General features: G+C 45.9%; 1 protein-coding gene across 1 annotated transcript; it reads left to right on the forward strand.

The window, feature by feature from the left end:
- Positions 1-5,775: 5,775 nt before the first annotated feature.
- FOXE1 (forkhead box E1) lies at positions 5,776-11,665 on the forward strand. The gene is made up of 4 exons (XM_063296616.1): positions 5,776-5,949; positions 9,836-9,965; positions 10,056-10,148; positions 10,248-11,665. Exons 1-4 carry the CDS (start codon positions 5,776-5,778, stop codon positions 11,663-11,665), a joined length of 1,815 nt encoding a protein of 604 aa, XP_063152686.1.
- Positions 11,666-15,645: the final 3,980 nt, after the last annotated feature.

Below are 15,645 nucleotides of genomic sequence, written 5' to 3' on the forward strand. Positions count from 1 at the left end.
CTACCGCGCAACAGCTGGCACGCCTCTTCCTCATCCACGTGTACCGTCTCCACGGTATCCCCGCCCGTTTGGTGAGTGACAGAGGCACACAATTTACGTCACAATTTTGGCGCGCATTTTTGAAACTTCTGGGTACGAAACAATCACTTTCTACTGCTTGGCATCCAGAAACGGACGGATCTACAGAGGCTGTTAATTCTACCTTAGAGCAATACCTCAGAGCATTTGTTAACTACCAGCAAGACAACTGGGTCGATCTACTCCCATTTGCTGAGGTCGCTTACAACAATTCCATTCATCAAACCACTGGTCAAGTTCCCTTTAAAACAGTTTTTGGACGCGAATTTGTTCCCATTCCTGAACTTCCTCATCCTCAACCGCTCCCAGCCACCCTCGCTGGCTGGGCGGACTCTCTCAAAGACTCATGGTCTAATATTCTACTTGCCCTCCAACATGCCCAAGCTGCCTATAAACGCCATGCTGATGCAAAGCGTTCCCCAGAACCATCCTTTGCAGTCGGGGATAAAGTCTACTTATCAACTAAGTTTATCAAGTCCCCGCAACCCTCTAAGAAACTTGGTCCTAAATTTGTCGGTCCTTTTTCAATTGTTGCTCAGCTCAACCCTGTTACGTTTAAACTCGATTTACCTCACAACCTTAAACGTTTACATCCTGTTTTCCATTGCAGCTTACTCAAACCCTGCCTGTCATCGGACCGTTGGCATCCACAACCCACTCCTCCACCTCCCCTCATGATCGACAACCAGCAACACTTCGAGGTGGCATCTATTCTCGATTCCAGACGCCAGCGCTCTACTCTACAATACCTCGTCCGCTGGAAACATTTCCCTCATCCTGAATGGGTTGCTGCCCCAGACGTGCATTCTCCTCGTCTCGTAGCCCAATTTCACTCTGCCTATCCTGACAAACCGGCTCCCTAATTTCTTTTGGGGGGGCAATATGTCATGTTCACATTCTAATGTCTGGTTAACATTGTAACGTTTCACATGTCATTCTCTGTTCCGTATCCCTTCACCCGGGGTTTTTCCATTCTGTTGCCCTCCCTTGTTTTGAGGGCTTGGAATGCATGTTTGGGTTTGCGCTCCTGTTCAAGGTTACTTTCCCAGGCGCATCTAACGGCATTCAGCACCTGGGAGGGGGAGCGTCCTGACGGGCGATCGGGCGGGACCTGCCCACAAGCAAGGCTTTTAAGTTTGTATTTGGCGCGCTTTTGCTCATTCTCAGCTTTCTCTGTATTTGCATACTATTCCTTTAATAAATCAGTTATCTTTAAGCCCGAGCTTGTGAGACTGAGTATTTGGGTTTAGGCAATCATTACAGGTAGGATTTAAATAGATCGGGACCCTTTTCTCTACCTGCCAAAGGAATTTGATTCTCAGGGCTTCCGAGCTCCAATTGCCCACTCAGCTGCTACTGGATGTTCAGCAACTGTATCCACCACCGAATGGAAATCAGGAGCGAAACCTTAAAAATGAAAATGTTGCTGATTGTGTATCTAGGCAATGTTGATTAACAACTCAGACTGTAAGAACAGTTTTTGAATAGTGCTTAAGGAAAAGGCGGACACTTTGAAGGAGCCTTCCATACATACATAGAGATGAGGCAGTGGGAGAAAAAAGGAAGGGGAGACAAGGGGGTTGTGTGGTCATGCAAGATGCCAAGTACCTGGTCCATTAACCATTGTCATGTGTCAAAATCCCACTGGGTGTGTTCAGAACCTCCTGAAATTGCCCCAGACGTCTTGATGTATGTAGGTATAGCTGCCTCACAGTCAACTGGCATTCCAAAACTGTTCCTTTGTGAACTCTCTCATCTTCATTGCTTTTGCCACAGCCTCTCTGCTTCACTTCTCCCAACCCACATCACCATCTTGGGAAGAAGAAAGGCAACGTCTTCTTCAGCTCATACACGCACGCAGTTTTCTTGGCAAGAACCTGAGAGTGTTTTTCTATTGCCTTTTCCTGGGTTTCTTTGTTGGTTTGTTTACTGCATTTCAATTTAGCTTTTTCCAGAATGTTTTAGTGGCCTCTCATCAAAATGCTAACCAGGTCAGAAGCTGCTGAACTTCTAACTCAACCGAATTTGACTAGCTGCTGCAAACAGAAGTAGCCCTCTTCCCTCACAAAGAGAAAGTGAACTGGTGCCACCTTCAAGGATTAAGATGAGAACCTGTGCCAGGCAACTTGGGATTCTACAGTGGAACCCTTCCTGCAGTGTGGACCTTAACGGTGGCCCCCAAATGCCCACTTCGGACACCAGCCCCTGTGAATGGTGCTTTGATTTGTATTTGCACTTCTCCACTGTCACAATTCTCATCTTAAAAGGTATGGACCATTCCAGCAGGCTAGAATTCATTGATTGATACCACTGAAAATTAGAATTGTCCCAGTGGAGAAATGCTATAACGGAAAAAAGTTCAACAGTTCCAAGTAACTTGATTGAACTCCAGCTATTGCCATGCCAAGCTACATAAGGGGCACTTCCAGACTTTCTGAGGGAAAGCAAGCAGCAAGATAACAAAAGCTCAGTTGAATGAAGTTTTCCACTAGGGTTGGGGTTGGGGCTAGGGAAAAACAGTGGCTCTAAATAATAATAATAATAATAATAATAATAAAGCTTATCCAGGATTAATTTTTTTAAAGTATTGAAATAGTTTGTGTCTCTGAATCATACTGCTAACTCTGTGGGGCTTAATTCTGATTAGTCTGACAGAGGATTACATTGTTAATCTCTTACTTCCCTCTCCTTGCACATATGGCATAGGATGTTTTTTAAATGTATGTAAAACTTCATGTAAACATTATGTAAAACAAATGTATGTAAAACATTAGCAAGTCCCAATTTTTTAAAAATAAAAAGTATTTAACATTACATACATCAGATAAATGACCTCTTGGTTTTGTAAAAATGACCTTCCCTCCCCACCTCCAGCAGAGGCTCATTGACATCTATTACTTACTGAATAATATTATTCAATTGTTTTGTGTTGTTGCGGAAGAGAGATCTTGCTAATGCTCCTGTGGAAATAAAAGAGACTGACCATTGGCACTTTCTGCCAGTGCTGCCTGGAAGAGCTAAATAGACATTGGACAAATGTGCTGCTCAGAGTTTACCCCCCCCCTTTTTTTTCTTTTCTTTTTGGTCCCTTGGAGTCATTGTTGACTCCTGGAAACTGTCTGGACTAGTCCCTGCAGTTTTCTTGGCAAGGGTTTTCAGAAGTGGTTTGCCCTTGCCTCTTTCTCAGGGCTGAGAGAGAGTGACTGGCCCAAGGTCACCCAGCTGGCTTCGTGCCTAAGGCAGGACTAGAACGCACAGTCTCCCAGTTTCTAGTCTGGTGCCTGAACCTTATGCCTACCTGGTCAGATTTCTCCAGATCTTTTCAATGGTGGAGCCTCCTTGTCAAGTCTCTTAGGCTCTCCTTGTGCCTTTCTTTGGTTGTGAACGGAAAACTTACATATATGATGGTTTTTAATGTTTAAAATGATAGGATGTATGAAATTTGAAAGAGATGCCCTTTTTAAAACGACACAACACCACAGAATTGAATGCTACAGCAGAAATGCGAGAGGCAGTGATTGGAGTGACAGGAATAGCCGTCTCGGTTTTCAGCAAGCTTTTAAAGTTCAAAAAGAGAGCGCCTCTCTGCGTACGGTTATGTCTGCCAGTGAAGAAGGCTCCTCCAGTCGTAACTACTAGGTCCGTTTGAACGTCCCCGGCAAATGAGCTGCTCTGAGAGTTTGATTTGGGACCGGATCAGCCAAAAGGGCAATAAACCCTCTCCAAAAAATGGGTTTCAGACTGGGGGGGAAACCCGATGTGTATCTAGATTTGATGGGGGGGGCAGTCTTCTTCATTGTCACTTTTGGTTTAGTGTAATCATTGCAAATTCGGGTCCCTTGGTTGCTGATGGACAGAGGTGGGGATGTGGGGAGTAAGGTGGGTGAGCAGGAGGGCGGGGCTTGGGATTCCCAGAATAGATAGAAATAGGGTTCTTCGAATAATAAACACTACTTTAAATATTTTTAAGCGGAGGGTGGGGGGGGAGGAACTCGATGTACTTGTCCATGACAAAATAGCTGTGTCTTCATTTATATCTAATAGTCTGGGCACGTGGGCATTACTTTGAGCACCATAGTTACAAAGATAGATATGGGACACAGATGCCCCAGAAACAACTTGCCTCTCTTTCCCTTCCCCACTCCGCGAGGAAAAACACTCGGCGCGATCGGAAAAGCCATCCTAGAATTAAGCCCCAAGCAAAGGAGCTTGCAGCGCCAGAGGTCTCCCTGGGTGGGACGCGATTCCAGCTCGCTTTGTAAACTGAAAGAAGTTTTGGACCAAATGTAGCGAGGGCTTTTTAAAATCCATCTCTTCCTAAGAAATTTAGGTTTCAATGAGCTCATTGCTTAAACAAACGAGTTGTTAGAGATTAGGGGGGGAAGACACCCCAAAGAAGACACTACAGTAGTTTAATCATCATTATAGGGGGATAATCAGGCTACCAGCTTCGGCCAAAGAGCAGTCCACCATTTATTGCCTTAAACTTTCTCAGGATATTCTGCAAGGGCAAAATAGCCCGGCGCGTCAGCAGCTTAGCTGTCGTGTGAGCAAGAAGTCGCCGACTGTAGGACTCCGACTTGGAACTGAACTTGTCCTCCTCCTTTTCCCTCCCCGAAAAGAACATGCCACGAAATCCTCTTCCTTTCGCCCCACGGTCACTCCGCAAGCCATAGCTAAATCTGCCGGGACATAGAGCAAGCCCGGGCGTTTTGTACCTCGAGGCCCGAAAAGGCCACTGGAGACGGTCTCCGGAGCCCTCCAACCCTTTCGAGGAGACTGGGGGGCGGGAGTGTCAGTAGGGTGGGTTATGTCTCCCTCCCCCTCCCAGGGACAATCCCTGACCCAAACAAGTTCAGCTGGCAGCAGAAGGAGGTCCCGAGGTGGCTTGGCGTCTAAGTAACCCCCCCTCCCCGAAATAATCGGGTCTTTGCTTTCCTTGCAGGGGGCTGAGGATCCGGGCTGGGGACCGTCTGGCGTCCAGCAGCTCAGACTTTTCCTCCCCGATTAGCAGTCTTCCTTTGCCTCCTTTTCCGCTCCGACGAGGGGTCCCGGGAGAGCGGCGGCAAACGCTTCTTTGAAGCACCGCGCCCGAAGGGCAGTTCCAGGAGCAGCGGAGCCCCATTCAGCAACCTTCTGGGGGCTGCTGATCCGCACAGCCACGTGGACTAAAAGAAAAATTAAAATCGGTTTTATTCCCAAGGCTTGTTTATGCAAGAGAGGTACAAGATACAAAAACTTCAAACCCAGTCCGGAAAACCTTTATGCACACAGGGTGGGGTGGGGGGGGGAATGTGATTTCTGTCGGCAAGAAATCTGGAGCCTTGCCTTTTTCTGTCCTGGAAAGGGGTTCGCTCGCTGTGCAAGGTCGCTCCACGGTTTTGACTGCCTTTGAAATCGTTGATCTTTGGGTCTAAATATATTTCGTTTTTCGATGTTATCGTGAACGAATCTCGGTGTATTTATTTCTGTTCCCAAAATAAAGGGGCAAAACGCGCTTCCCGGCCGCCTGACAGCGATTTGATTACTTAACGTGAAGGACCTCGAAAGGGTCTTGAGCCAGATCGGCCGGCTGTGGTGGGCGAGAGAAAGCCGCCGAAGTTTGCTTTTCAGCTGGAGCGTACTTCCCGTAAAGTATAAACTGGAAGGGCTCGATGCAACTCAAAAAATGACCGTCTGTAAAATCAAGTTTACAGAATGATCACCGGGAGATTTCCCCCCACTTTGCCCACCCGCAAGCGGAAGCGATCCCGGTCTCCTAAAGACGTTTGTCGGGTCGCGGCTGTGGATCTGCACGCACCTCGCGAGAATCCCTCGGGCCGTGCAGCGTGGGGCGCGGACTTTCGGTGGCGGAGTCTTCCAGAATGTCCTGTTAGAATCGGCGGGAATCAGATATACTTCTGAATATTAGAATACAGTATTAAACTCAACAAATCAATTCACGGAGAATCGGTACATTCGTGAGTTTTTGAAGAGTTCACATTATTAATAGCTTAAATCCAATAGATCCAATAGAAACGTTCGTGTAAAGGGACTTCCACCCAGGACTGTATAGGTGAAATTCAACATGGACCAGGATGAAGTCTGGATTTATGAAGTCCTATTTGATAAGGTCTACTTTAAATGGGAGTAAATCTGGCTTTTATCCCAATGCAAGGCTTCTGTCTTGTACCGTGAATTTTATCATATGAATATCACTCCCCCCCTCCTTCCTGCCCCAAATAACCACCAAGATTTGCCTCTTCTTTTTATGGCACACGTTCTTCCTTCCTCGGAGCCTGGGCCTCAGCTTCTTTCTAGCTTCTCTAGATATATCTGTCCAAAAGAAGCTGACAGGTCTAGAGTTAGAATGATCAGAACTAGTTCCTGGGTTAGTTATATTATCTTGATTAAAAACTAGTGGATTAGTTTATAAGATTAGTTAAAAGCTAACTAGTAGGCTAGTTAAAACTCAGATTGTCCTGGTAAAAGGATATTTGTATATTGAATTAATTCACACCAATCATATTGAAATACTTAAGATTTGCTGTTCAAGACTAATACTGAAGCTGGTGCCTGTTTACTTGCAAGTAAGTGGCTTAGAATCCATTGGGCTTTACTTGTCAGTAGAGAGACATTGGTAATGTTTCGCACTTGAAGCAAATCCCACTGAAATTAAAAGTATTGTTTTGGGGGATAAGTGATTGGGATCAGACTAAGCAAGTGAGCAGATGATTCTGGAAAACTCCTGATCAGAATGCTTTGAAAAGTCAGGCATTCTGGCCCAGTGAAAGGGGCTCCTTTTTGGTCTATTAGTTTTCGTATAGCTCATTGTGATGTTAAGGCAACCACGACACATTCACTACTGCATTCTTATAAAGGAAAATCGTTTTGGTCCCCCTGAAATAAGTGTGTGTGTGGAAACCAGCAACACTATGCTTGATCTGGGGCTTCCTTGGGGACCATCACCAATCATGAAATAAGAATACCAGCCAAAAAAGAGATCATTAAAAATTCTTGCTATTGTGGGCACAACAGAGGTAAAATGAAGAACTTTTAAAGGCGAATGTAGCTATTAAAGTGTGAGATAAGGACTGAAGAGGTTTAAATTCCTGCTCAATGTCACTGCAGATTGTAGGCTGTCATTCAGGTTACTGTGACTCAGAGGAGTGTAGTGTGGATAATGGCAATGGCAATGAAATTCTTGCATGATTGCCATGAAAAGTACACGGGTGCGCCCATGTAATAACCAGAAACTGACTTTCACACAAAGAAATCTTTACCATTTAGTATATTGCCAAGGATAAGATTTTATTAAGGCCCATTACCATCTTGAATTTTACACTTAATACTTTTGTACTTTTATATTTATGTATATTTATATTTATATCAATTTTATATTGTATTGTTTTTATTGTTATTTTATGGTCTGTAAGCTGCCCAGAGTCGTCGTGTACAAGATGGACGGCAGAGAAATTTGATAAATAAAGGGTAGAGATGATGGCAGGCATAATCTAACACATTTGCAGGGCACCAGGGTTGGAAAAAGTTGCTGTTTGGATTGCAAACTTAATCATGGTGGCTTTGCATTATAGTATACTTATTGTTCCTACTGATCTCTTTGTGTTTTTATTGCAGTTCTTTTTTATTGCTTTATCTACTACTTTGTTATTCTTGTTGTGTTTTTTGATGCATTGTTGGCTTGTTTTTATTGTATTTCATTATCCTTGCATTAGCAGCCTTCAGCCAGACAAGGAACAGTGCCCCATAACAATTTGAAAGAACCTACATTTACACAGTCATATCACAATTCTGCCATCTATACACGTCTTTTCAAATTTAAGCCATCAAATGAGCTTAAACCATTCAGTATACTTTCCATACACATTAATCCAGGAATCCTTATAACAACTTTGTGAGATAGACCAGGGATTTATCAGGTTCACACCTCAGCCTCTTAGGCACCATAGGGTTTTACTTCTTTGGGGCAATTTGTTCATTCTAGTTGCGTTCACATGTTATTCTGACAGGGTGGAATGAGAAGATTCCAATTCACCTTTTCACATCCTAGCCAAATTGAATCCTATTCAAACAGGAGATGAAAGAAAGTGAGAACTTCTACAGTTTATTCACTGAAAGGAATAAGAGAGTTTGCATTTCCAACATTCATGCTGCAGTGCTGTTATTAGAGTTCATGGAATGTGTGGTTTGATTGCTATGAACTGTGCAGTCTTATGTGTTTTTGCTATTCTTGTGACCTGCTTTGGATGTTATGGTTGCAAAGAAACATAAATATTTTTACAATTCTTTTCAGTGAGGTGATGGGACAACTGCTCCTAGAAAGCCAAGGCTTGAACAGAGCTGCTCCTGTCCTCACTGTGTGACTGTTGGCCTCATCTGCTTCTAACCTGGGAATCTCCTTTTTGCAAGATCCAAAAAACGAACTATTTTCTACAATTTTGTCTCATCCCCTTTCAAAACGCTACATGAGAATGTATCTGAGGGCAGAAAATGATACATTTACCCGATGTTATACATATCTATGCAGAAACATCTGTCCATCAATTTCACTGGTTTATATCCCCCTACACACGTCTAGTATTAAAATGTCGCTGTTGTTATTATTATTATTTCAAGTTACAATTTTCTTTCTACAAAGAAGACATCCCAACTCCACTATTGGTCAGCTTTCCTTTAATTGAAACTAAACATTAAACAAAAAGATTCCTGTGCCTTGATTAAATTCTGTGGTATCACACACCAATCAGACACCCAGTCCCTGAAAACGGTGGGAAAACTGAGTAGAAGACCAGGAAGGAGACATTCTCATTCCTGAGCACTGCAACAGGTGAGAAAGAGAGAAGTATTTGCTTACCTCTGCCCTGATCCATTTTTTCTCTTGAAGAGAAAGGGCAGGCATATAGGCCCTTGCCTCAATCTGCTGGCCTGATCTCAGCAACTGAGACTGATTTTGTTAAAGCAACCATTTGCGGAAGACCTGATGAGTGATTGCAGCAGGATGGAGTGGTTGCTCAGCAAACAAAAGAAATGAAGAGTGCAACCTGAACGGTGTCTATTCGGGGGTCAGTTCTGCTAAATTCAGTCAGGTTGAATATTTCAGATAAGTAGCTGTAACATTACCGGCCTAAGGTTTCATATATCACTGCACACTTTTTGGCGATAATCCTATTGAGCAGAGTCAGACATACTTCAAAGAGAACTCTGCTAGAGATGTGAGGTCCTCCACTAGTGAAAGGGGGACCACCCTCCTCCCCATTTAGTAGAATATCTTCTGAACCAGGCCCCAAAACAACAACGATGGCATGGAATTCTGTTTAGAGAATTAAACATGAGAACTGGAGTTGAAGGGACTGTGGCTAACCAACCCAGCCTCCTCACTTGCTTCTAGAGCAAAATGAGCTTTATTGCTGCAACACGTGGGAAACGGTCCCCAAATGTCCCTGCCTGAGAGGGCAGCGTCCCACGACCCTCGACCGCCGGAAGAGCCCCGCTGCGCTCCTTTCACCAGGGTTTGCCCCGGGCGCCCGCGGGTGGCTGTCACTACTTGAGGCGTCTCTCGGCGGGGCTCCTTCTAAGGCGGGGGAAACCTGGCAGTAGGGCTCGCCCGCTCTTCTTCCCGGGGACGTAACCCCTCCCGGTTCCTGCCTGCCTTGGGCCAGGCCCCTCCCTCCCTCCACAAGCCCTGTGGGTTTGCTGCGCCCCTGGCATGCTCAGGAGAGGCTGCTTGGGCAAGCTTGTCTCCACCCGTCCCTTTAAGGCACGGCAGCTGGAAAGGAGTGCCGGCCCACGGCTGCCCAGCGGCAGAGAGAGCGCAGGCAGCCCCAAAGTAGAGTCCCTGTCTCGAGAGTGCCTTTCTGCTGGGGTTGCTCGCCTCCTCCCACGGCAAGGTGCGCCTGCAGCTCTCCAGAGGTTGTTCAAATAGCGCCGGGCGGGGATCCGGCAAGTCTCTGTACGGAGCGTTCCCGGGGCGCCTCCAGTCGCCAGCCTCGGAGGAGCGCCGTCTTCGGAGAGATTGGCTGTCTTCCCGTCGCGTTGTCCCACCGGCTTCTTCCATCGCAGGAACCCGGCAGGTATTTCAGGACCGCTTCCCACCTCCCGAAGCCAGTAGCTCCGGCCCTCCGTTTGAGCCGATAAGCGATGGAAGCTCTGAACGCGCGTTGCCCCGCTAGACCTCGGAGACCGGCCTCATTTTAGGTGTGCCGGGCATCGCAGATTCAGACTGCCGAGGAGGCTGAAGGTCCTGAAGGTCATCGTCCCAGGTTTCTCCCAGCAGTTCCCAGGCCCCAGCGCCAAAGCACAGAGGACTCCAAAGCTGCCCCGGCCCGCGGGGACCTCTGCAATTCTGCCTGCATTCGCGCTCTTTGATCACCGCGAGACCGAGGGTGCCTTGAAGATACTCCTTCCGACGGCCGCCAGGAAAAGCGAGGCTGGCGCACCCCCGTCCTCAAGGTTGCCCGTCGATTTCCTGGAACCTGCGTCGCCGTCGGGGGCGGGGGCAGAGCCTGGGATGACGGCTGAAAGCCCTCAGCCGTCGGCTTGCGCGGTGGGCCGAGCGGACGGCGAAGCCGAAGCCGCCTCCAGGCTTCCCGCGCTGGTGAAAGTGGAGCCGGCACCCCCGGGAGAGGCCGTGGAGCCGGAGCCGTCGGAGGAAGACTTGGCTGCGGCTGGGGGGTCGCGGCCCATCGGGCGCCGCAGGAAGCGGCCGGTGCAGCGCGGGAAGCCCCCGTACAGCTACATCGCGCTCATCGCCATGGCCATCGCGCACTCCCCGGAGCGCCGCTTGACCCTGGGCGGCATCTACCGCTTCATCACGGAGCGCTTCCCCTTCTACCGCGACGGGCCTCGCAAATGGCAGAACAGCATCCGCCACAACCTCACGCTCAACGACTGCTTCGTTAAGGTGCCCCGAGAGCCCGGCCGGCCGGGCAAAGGCAGCTACTGGGCCCTCGACCCCCACGCCCGCGACATGTTCGAGAGCGGCAGCTTCTTGCGCCGCAGGAAGCGCTTCAAGCGCAGCGACCTTTCCACCTACCCGGCGTACATGCACGAGGCCCCCGCCCAGCCCGCCGGGCCTTCGCTGAGCTCAGCCTACGCCCCTCCCGCTGCTCTCTGCTACCCCTCCCAGCCGCCCCTCTTCAGTCTGGGCCCTCTCATGGCGCAGCCCAGCCCGGAGCTGGTCCAGCAGCACAGCGCGGACATGAGCCCCTCTCCTGGCAACGCCTGCTCCTTTGCGGGGTCTGCGGCCTACTCCAGCCAAGCCTGCACCGCAGCCCCTAGCCTCCCAAGGCCCCACAACACCATGCCTTACTCTTACGCGATCCCCAGTGCCCAGCAGCTCCAGGTTAACCAAGGGTCTTATGCCCAGAGCAGCAACAATAACCTCTTTGGGGCTTCTGCCCGCCTAGGAATGCCTACCTCACCCCCCATCACTAATGACACGATGGATTTCTATGGCAGGATGTCGCCTAGCTCCTACAGCTCTTTGGCTCACGGGTACAATGCCAGCGGGCAGCTCAGCAGCCCCGGAGCCTACCTGCGCCACACCACTTACTCCAGTAACATGGAAAGGTTCGTTTCGGCCATCTGAAGCCAAGGAGGAATTTGGCTGGGGAGAAGAGGAGGAGGCAGGGCAGGGGGCAAGATCTCTGGTTGTGTTACCTTCCCCTTGGGCTTAGGTCATCATCATGAGCGTGTTACCCTGCACTGGCGGTGGGGCTGTGGAGTTCATTCAGTGCGACTGCACATGGATATGCCAATCAGCACCATTATTTAAGTCTGTAAGAGGAACAGGGCAATGGAGGTGTCCACAGTACTGGGCTTGCTCTGTGAAGCGAATGCACTATACAGTAAGAAGCTAGTGACTCTGCTGCGTAGGTGGGGGTGTTGAGAAGACACAGGGGATCCTTTCATGCTGTGAGGTATGAAACACCACCTAAAGTCAAAGGCAGTGCAACATACTAGTCCTTTTTGTGTGCTTTCCCATTCCTGTTAGCTCTCCTCCACTTTCTGTTTTGTGAGCTCCCTATCTTTCCAAAATAATGTGTTGCAGCAGTAGCCTCAATAAGTAGTGAGCTTCTATTTTTTCATTTTTTTTTTACCTAGCCCAATTATTAGCAAATTACGAATAACTAGTAGGTGTATGCTTAATACCCCCAGTGTCAAGTTTTCAATGACTCACAAATTCATTTGGGTAAATAAATGTCAATGATTCACCTTTTGTTTGAACACTTAAAGCAAATGCTTTCTGCTGGCTTTGGAAATGCAATAAATAATCTTTGAAATGGATTTTCTTGGAGAGTTCTGTTTGTAGCAGGCATTCTCAGTTAGATAACCTTTGTTGCAGCAGATAAAGGAACTTGCCTCCACACTTCGGTGTGCTCATTATTCATTGACTCAAGTCAGATTTATTTTCATTTCTGTTGCCTGTAGGAATTCATGGTTAGCAGCCATATAGCCAGACAGGAGTGCATTTGCTAATTGCTTATACATTAGATATAACAGAAAGTCCAATTCACCCCTAGAAAGAAGACATCCTTTTCCATATTCAGTGTAATTCTCTGCTTTTCAGCTTCAGTTGTTGCTATCTAGAAATACGTATTCAAAACGTAACATAGAAGTTATTGTATATCTTTTGAATAGTTAAGAATAATACCGTAATCAAATGAGTCACCAGTCCTAATTTTTCAAAATGACGCTGCACACCAGTTCTTACTTGAGGTCTTCTGCTCACCCTGCTTTACCTTATCTGTCATAGCAATCAAGACTTCAGTATTGTCATACTGGTGGTTAAGGCAGAAATGCAAGGAAAGGCTAGAAAAGTAAGGGCTAAACCCATATAATTTACTACTGTATATTACCATTAAAAGTAAATTCAGGTTCTCTAGGTTATCACCTTGCAATCCTGGATCACAAATCTAGGGGGGTTTTATAAGAACCGCTGGGATCATGACTATCATGAGCTGAACGCTGTTCAGAATCCAAACAAGACTAATTCTACACATGCATATAAATGATAGAGTACAACATTGTCAGGACTGCACCATTTCAGACTTCAGGGATAGAGAGACCCACATATTATCAATGACCAGGAATCTTTTGCAAATTCAGGGTAATACAGATTAAATAAATAAGTAAATATTTGAATATTCCCACAAATGTAAAAGCCGCAACAAACCTCAACCCTCATTAAGGTAAAAAGCCCTAATGAGCCTTTCCTTAATATTCTATGCATAGGAAGTTCTTAAGACAGAAAACATTCAAAATTCAGTTTCCACAGACATGCCCCTACAGTTTTGAATGAATTCTGGAGCATAACATTCATGTGATTCCCCTGAAGGGTTTGAGTCAGATGGTGCAGACAGTCCTTCCTTCAGGATGATAATCTTGCCTTGGGTTGGACCAAACATACTGTAATCCAGCAATCTTAAAAACAGTGGGTAGCTACATGCCTCTGGGTACTCACAAGGAGGCCACAAAATTCAGTGTATTCTTTCTATTGTTTGTTCTCAGCATCTGTACAGCTTTCCTAAAGTAAAGTATTCATGAAAACGGATTTCAGTTTGTAAAAGCCATAGAGAGAAACATCCTCTGTGTAACGTGTCAGATTTTTTTAAGTCAGTGGCTACCACCAGTAATTTTGACAGCACCTGCGTTCCATGTGTCAATTCTATGTTTAACGTAGAAGTGCTTTGGTGGAGGAAGAGTGAGGAGCTGCCTGAATGTATTGCCGGTTAACTCTGGAGGGTTGAAATGAAGATACTTTTCTTCAACCACAGACCAATCTTATTAGTGCCCCTTTATTCCACTATTGTTTTTTTGGCGTTGTTGTCCGAGCATGTGCAGAGGAGTGAAATGCAGTTCGGGAATTCTGTTCTATATAAAATTCTGAAAACTTTTTTTGCTAAAATGCCACCAAATTCTGTATCAATAAATTAGATGCGTTGGACAACCTTGCATGCTCTTCTGTCCTTTCAGTACTTCTTGCTCCATTCTTTGGCCCAGTCTTTTCCTCAGTCTTTTCAGCCATACATCTACTGTATGTTTGTATGCCTCTATCTGAAAAAGAGAGAGAGAACTCGGGACAAGGATGAGGATCTACTAAGTGAGGTGGACTTTGTTCAAGTCCTGTGTGGATCAAGATGGACACTAAGTTAAATATGTGGCTACTCCCCCAGGCCCCTTTTTAGTTTGTCATTTGAGCTTGGTGGATTGATCTGGACTGAAATTACTGCTATGCAGGTGCAAATTTTCCAGCCAAAGGACATAGGAGGGATTACATTTTCCTCCTTGCCCCCCAAGATGGGAGAACAGTTGCAGGCTACGTATTTCACCTGTTGTATTGTATAGTTTGCCTCTAATTTTTTAAGCTTTCTGTAAAAAAATATCTGCATTTTCTCTCCCTGTGGCATCCAAATATGGAAACTATTTTACTAAGGCGATTTGAGAAAGGATTCTGCAAGGATAATTTAGACTCCAGTAAATTATATTTTATTCCATTCATTTTATAGTTTGTAAAACATTGAGAAGGTATTTTTATGAGGTTTGAGCCTTAGGGTGCAATCTGTTTTTTTGTCAGAACTTGTTATACACACACTGACTTTTCTACTAAGGAGCCCTTGTATGTTGTATATCCTTGCTGTTAAAAGTCAGAAGTCACTTCTTTCTGTAACTTAAAAAAATTTTTTTCACTTTTTTTCTCTACCCCTTTTTAGTTCCTTTTTTTCTTTTTCTTTTTGTAGTTTTTTGCTTTTCTGTAGTTTTTATCTTGCTTGAAATTTAATAAAATTCTTATAAAAAAATAAAGAGCCCTTGTATGTGGGAGGTGATCTTGAGAATGCTCTGGCACGTGGATTCCATGGGTGAGCAGTCCTGTGGGGCCAAATTATTTTATTACATGAACTAGGAAGGCACTGAACAATGATTTTCACTGCAGGTGAAAAACAGTGGTGGAGGGAATGATGTTCTTGCAGGGATGTTTCTGTTGTTTCCAGTCTTCTAGAGGAACTACAGGCATTCCTGCACATTACCCAGAACAATTGGAAAACTACTGCTCCAGAAGTAAAGATGAACAGAAAGCAGAATGAACCGAAGCAGACTCAGATTTACTGAAATCTGTGGGTGATTTACAATAGATCAGCAAAAGTTTCTGAATCTTACTTGGTTAACAGTAGGTTTTCTCCCTCTGAAAAGGCTGCTGAAATGTAGAAAATGGAAGGGTGGCACCAGATTCAATTCTAGTAATAGAAGCATAATCCTGATTTTCACTCTGTGTTCTAAGGCAGAATGCTCCTTAAATTTGCAATGCGTGAGCTTGCCCTGTGCCACTTTTTTGCACATTGCACCAGTTGATGCAATTTGAGGTTCTGATAGTAATAATTTAAAAACGCAGAAGTTTGAAGTTTGCTCTCCTTTGCACTAAAACATCCACATTGGTAATATTTAGGTCACTTCCTTGTATATTCTGTGCTAGTTTGCAAGGTGCTCCCAACCTCTGTGTCTCCATGGCATCAGCAGCATGGAAAAGCTGTTCCCAGTTCAGGTGTGGTTTATTTGAAACCTCAACAGGGG

The sequence above is a fragment of the Candoia aspera genome, chromosome 2, assembly GCF_035149785.1.
Source record: "Candoia aspera isolate rCanAsp1 chromosome 2, rCanAsp1.hap2, whole genome shotgun sequence".
NCBI lineage: Eukaryota > Metazoa > Chordata > Lepidosauria > Squamata > Boidae > Candoia > Candoia aspera.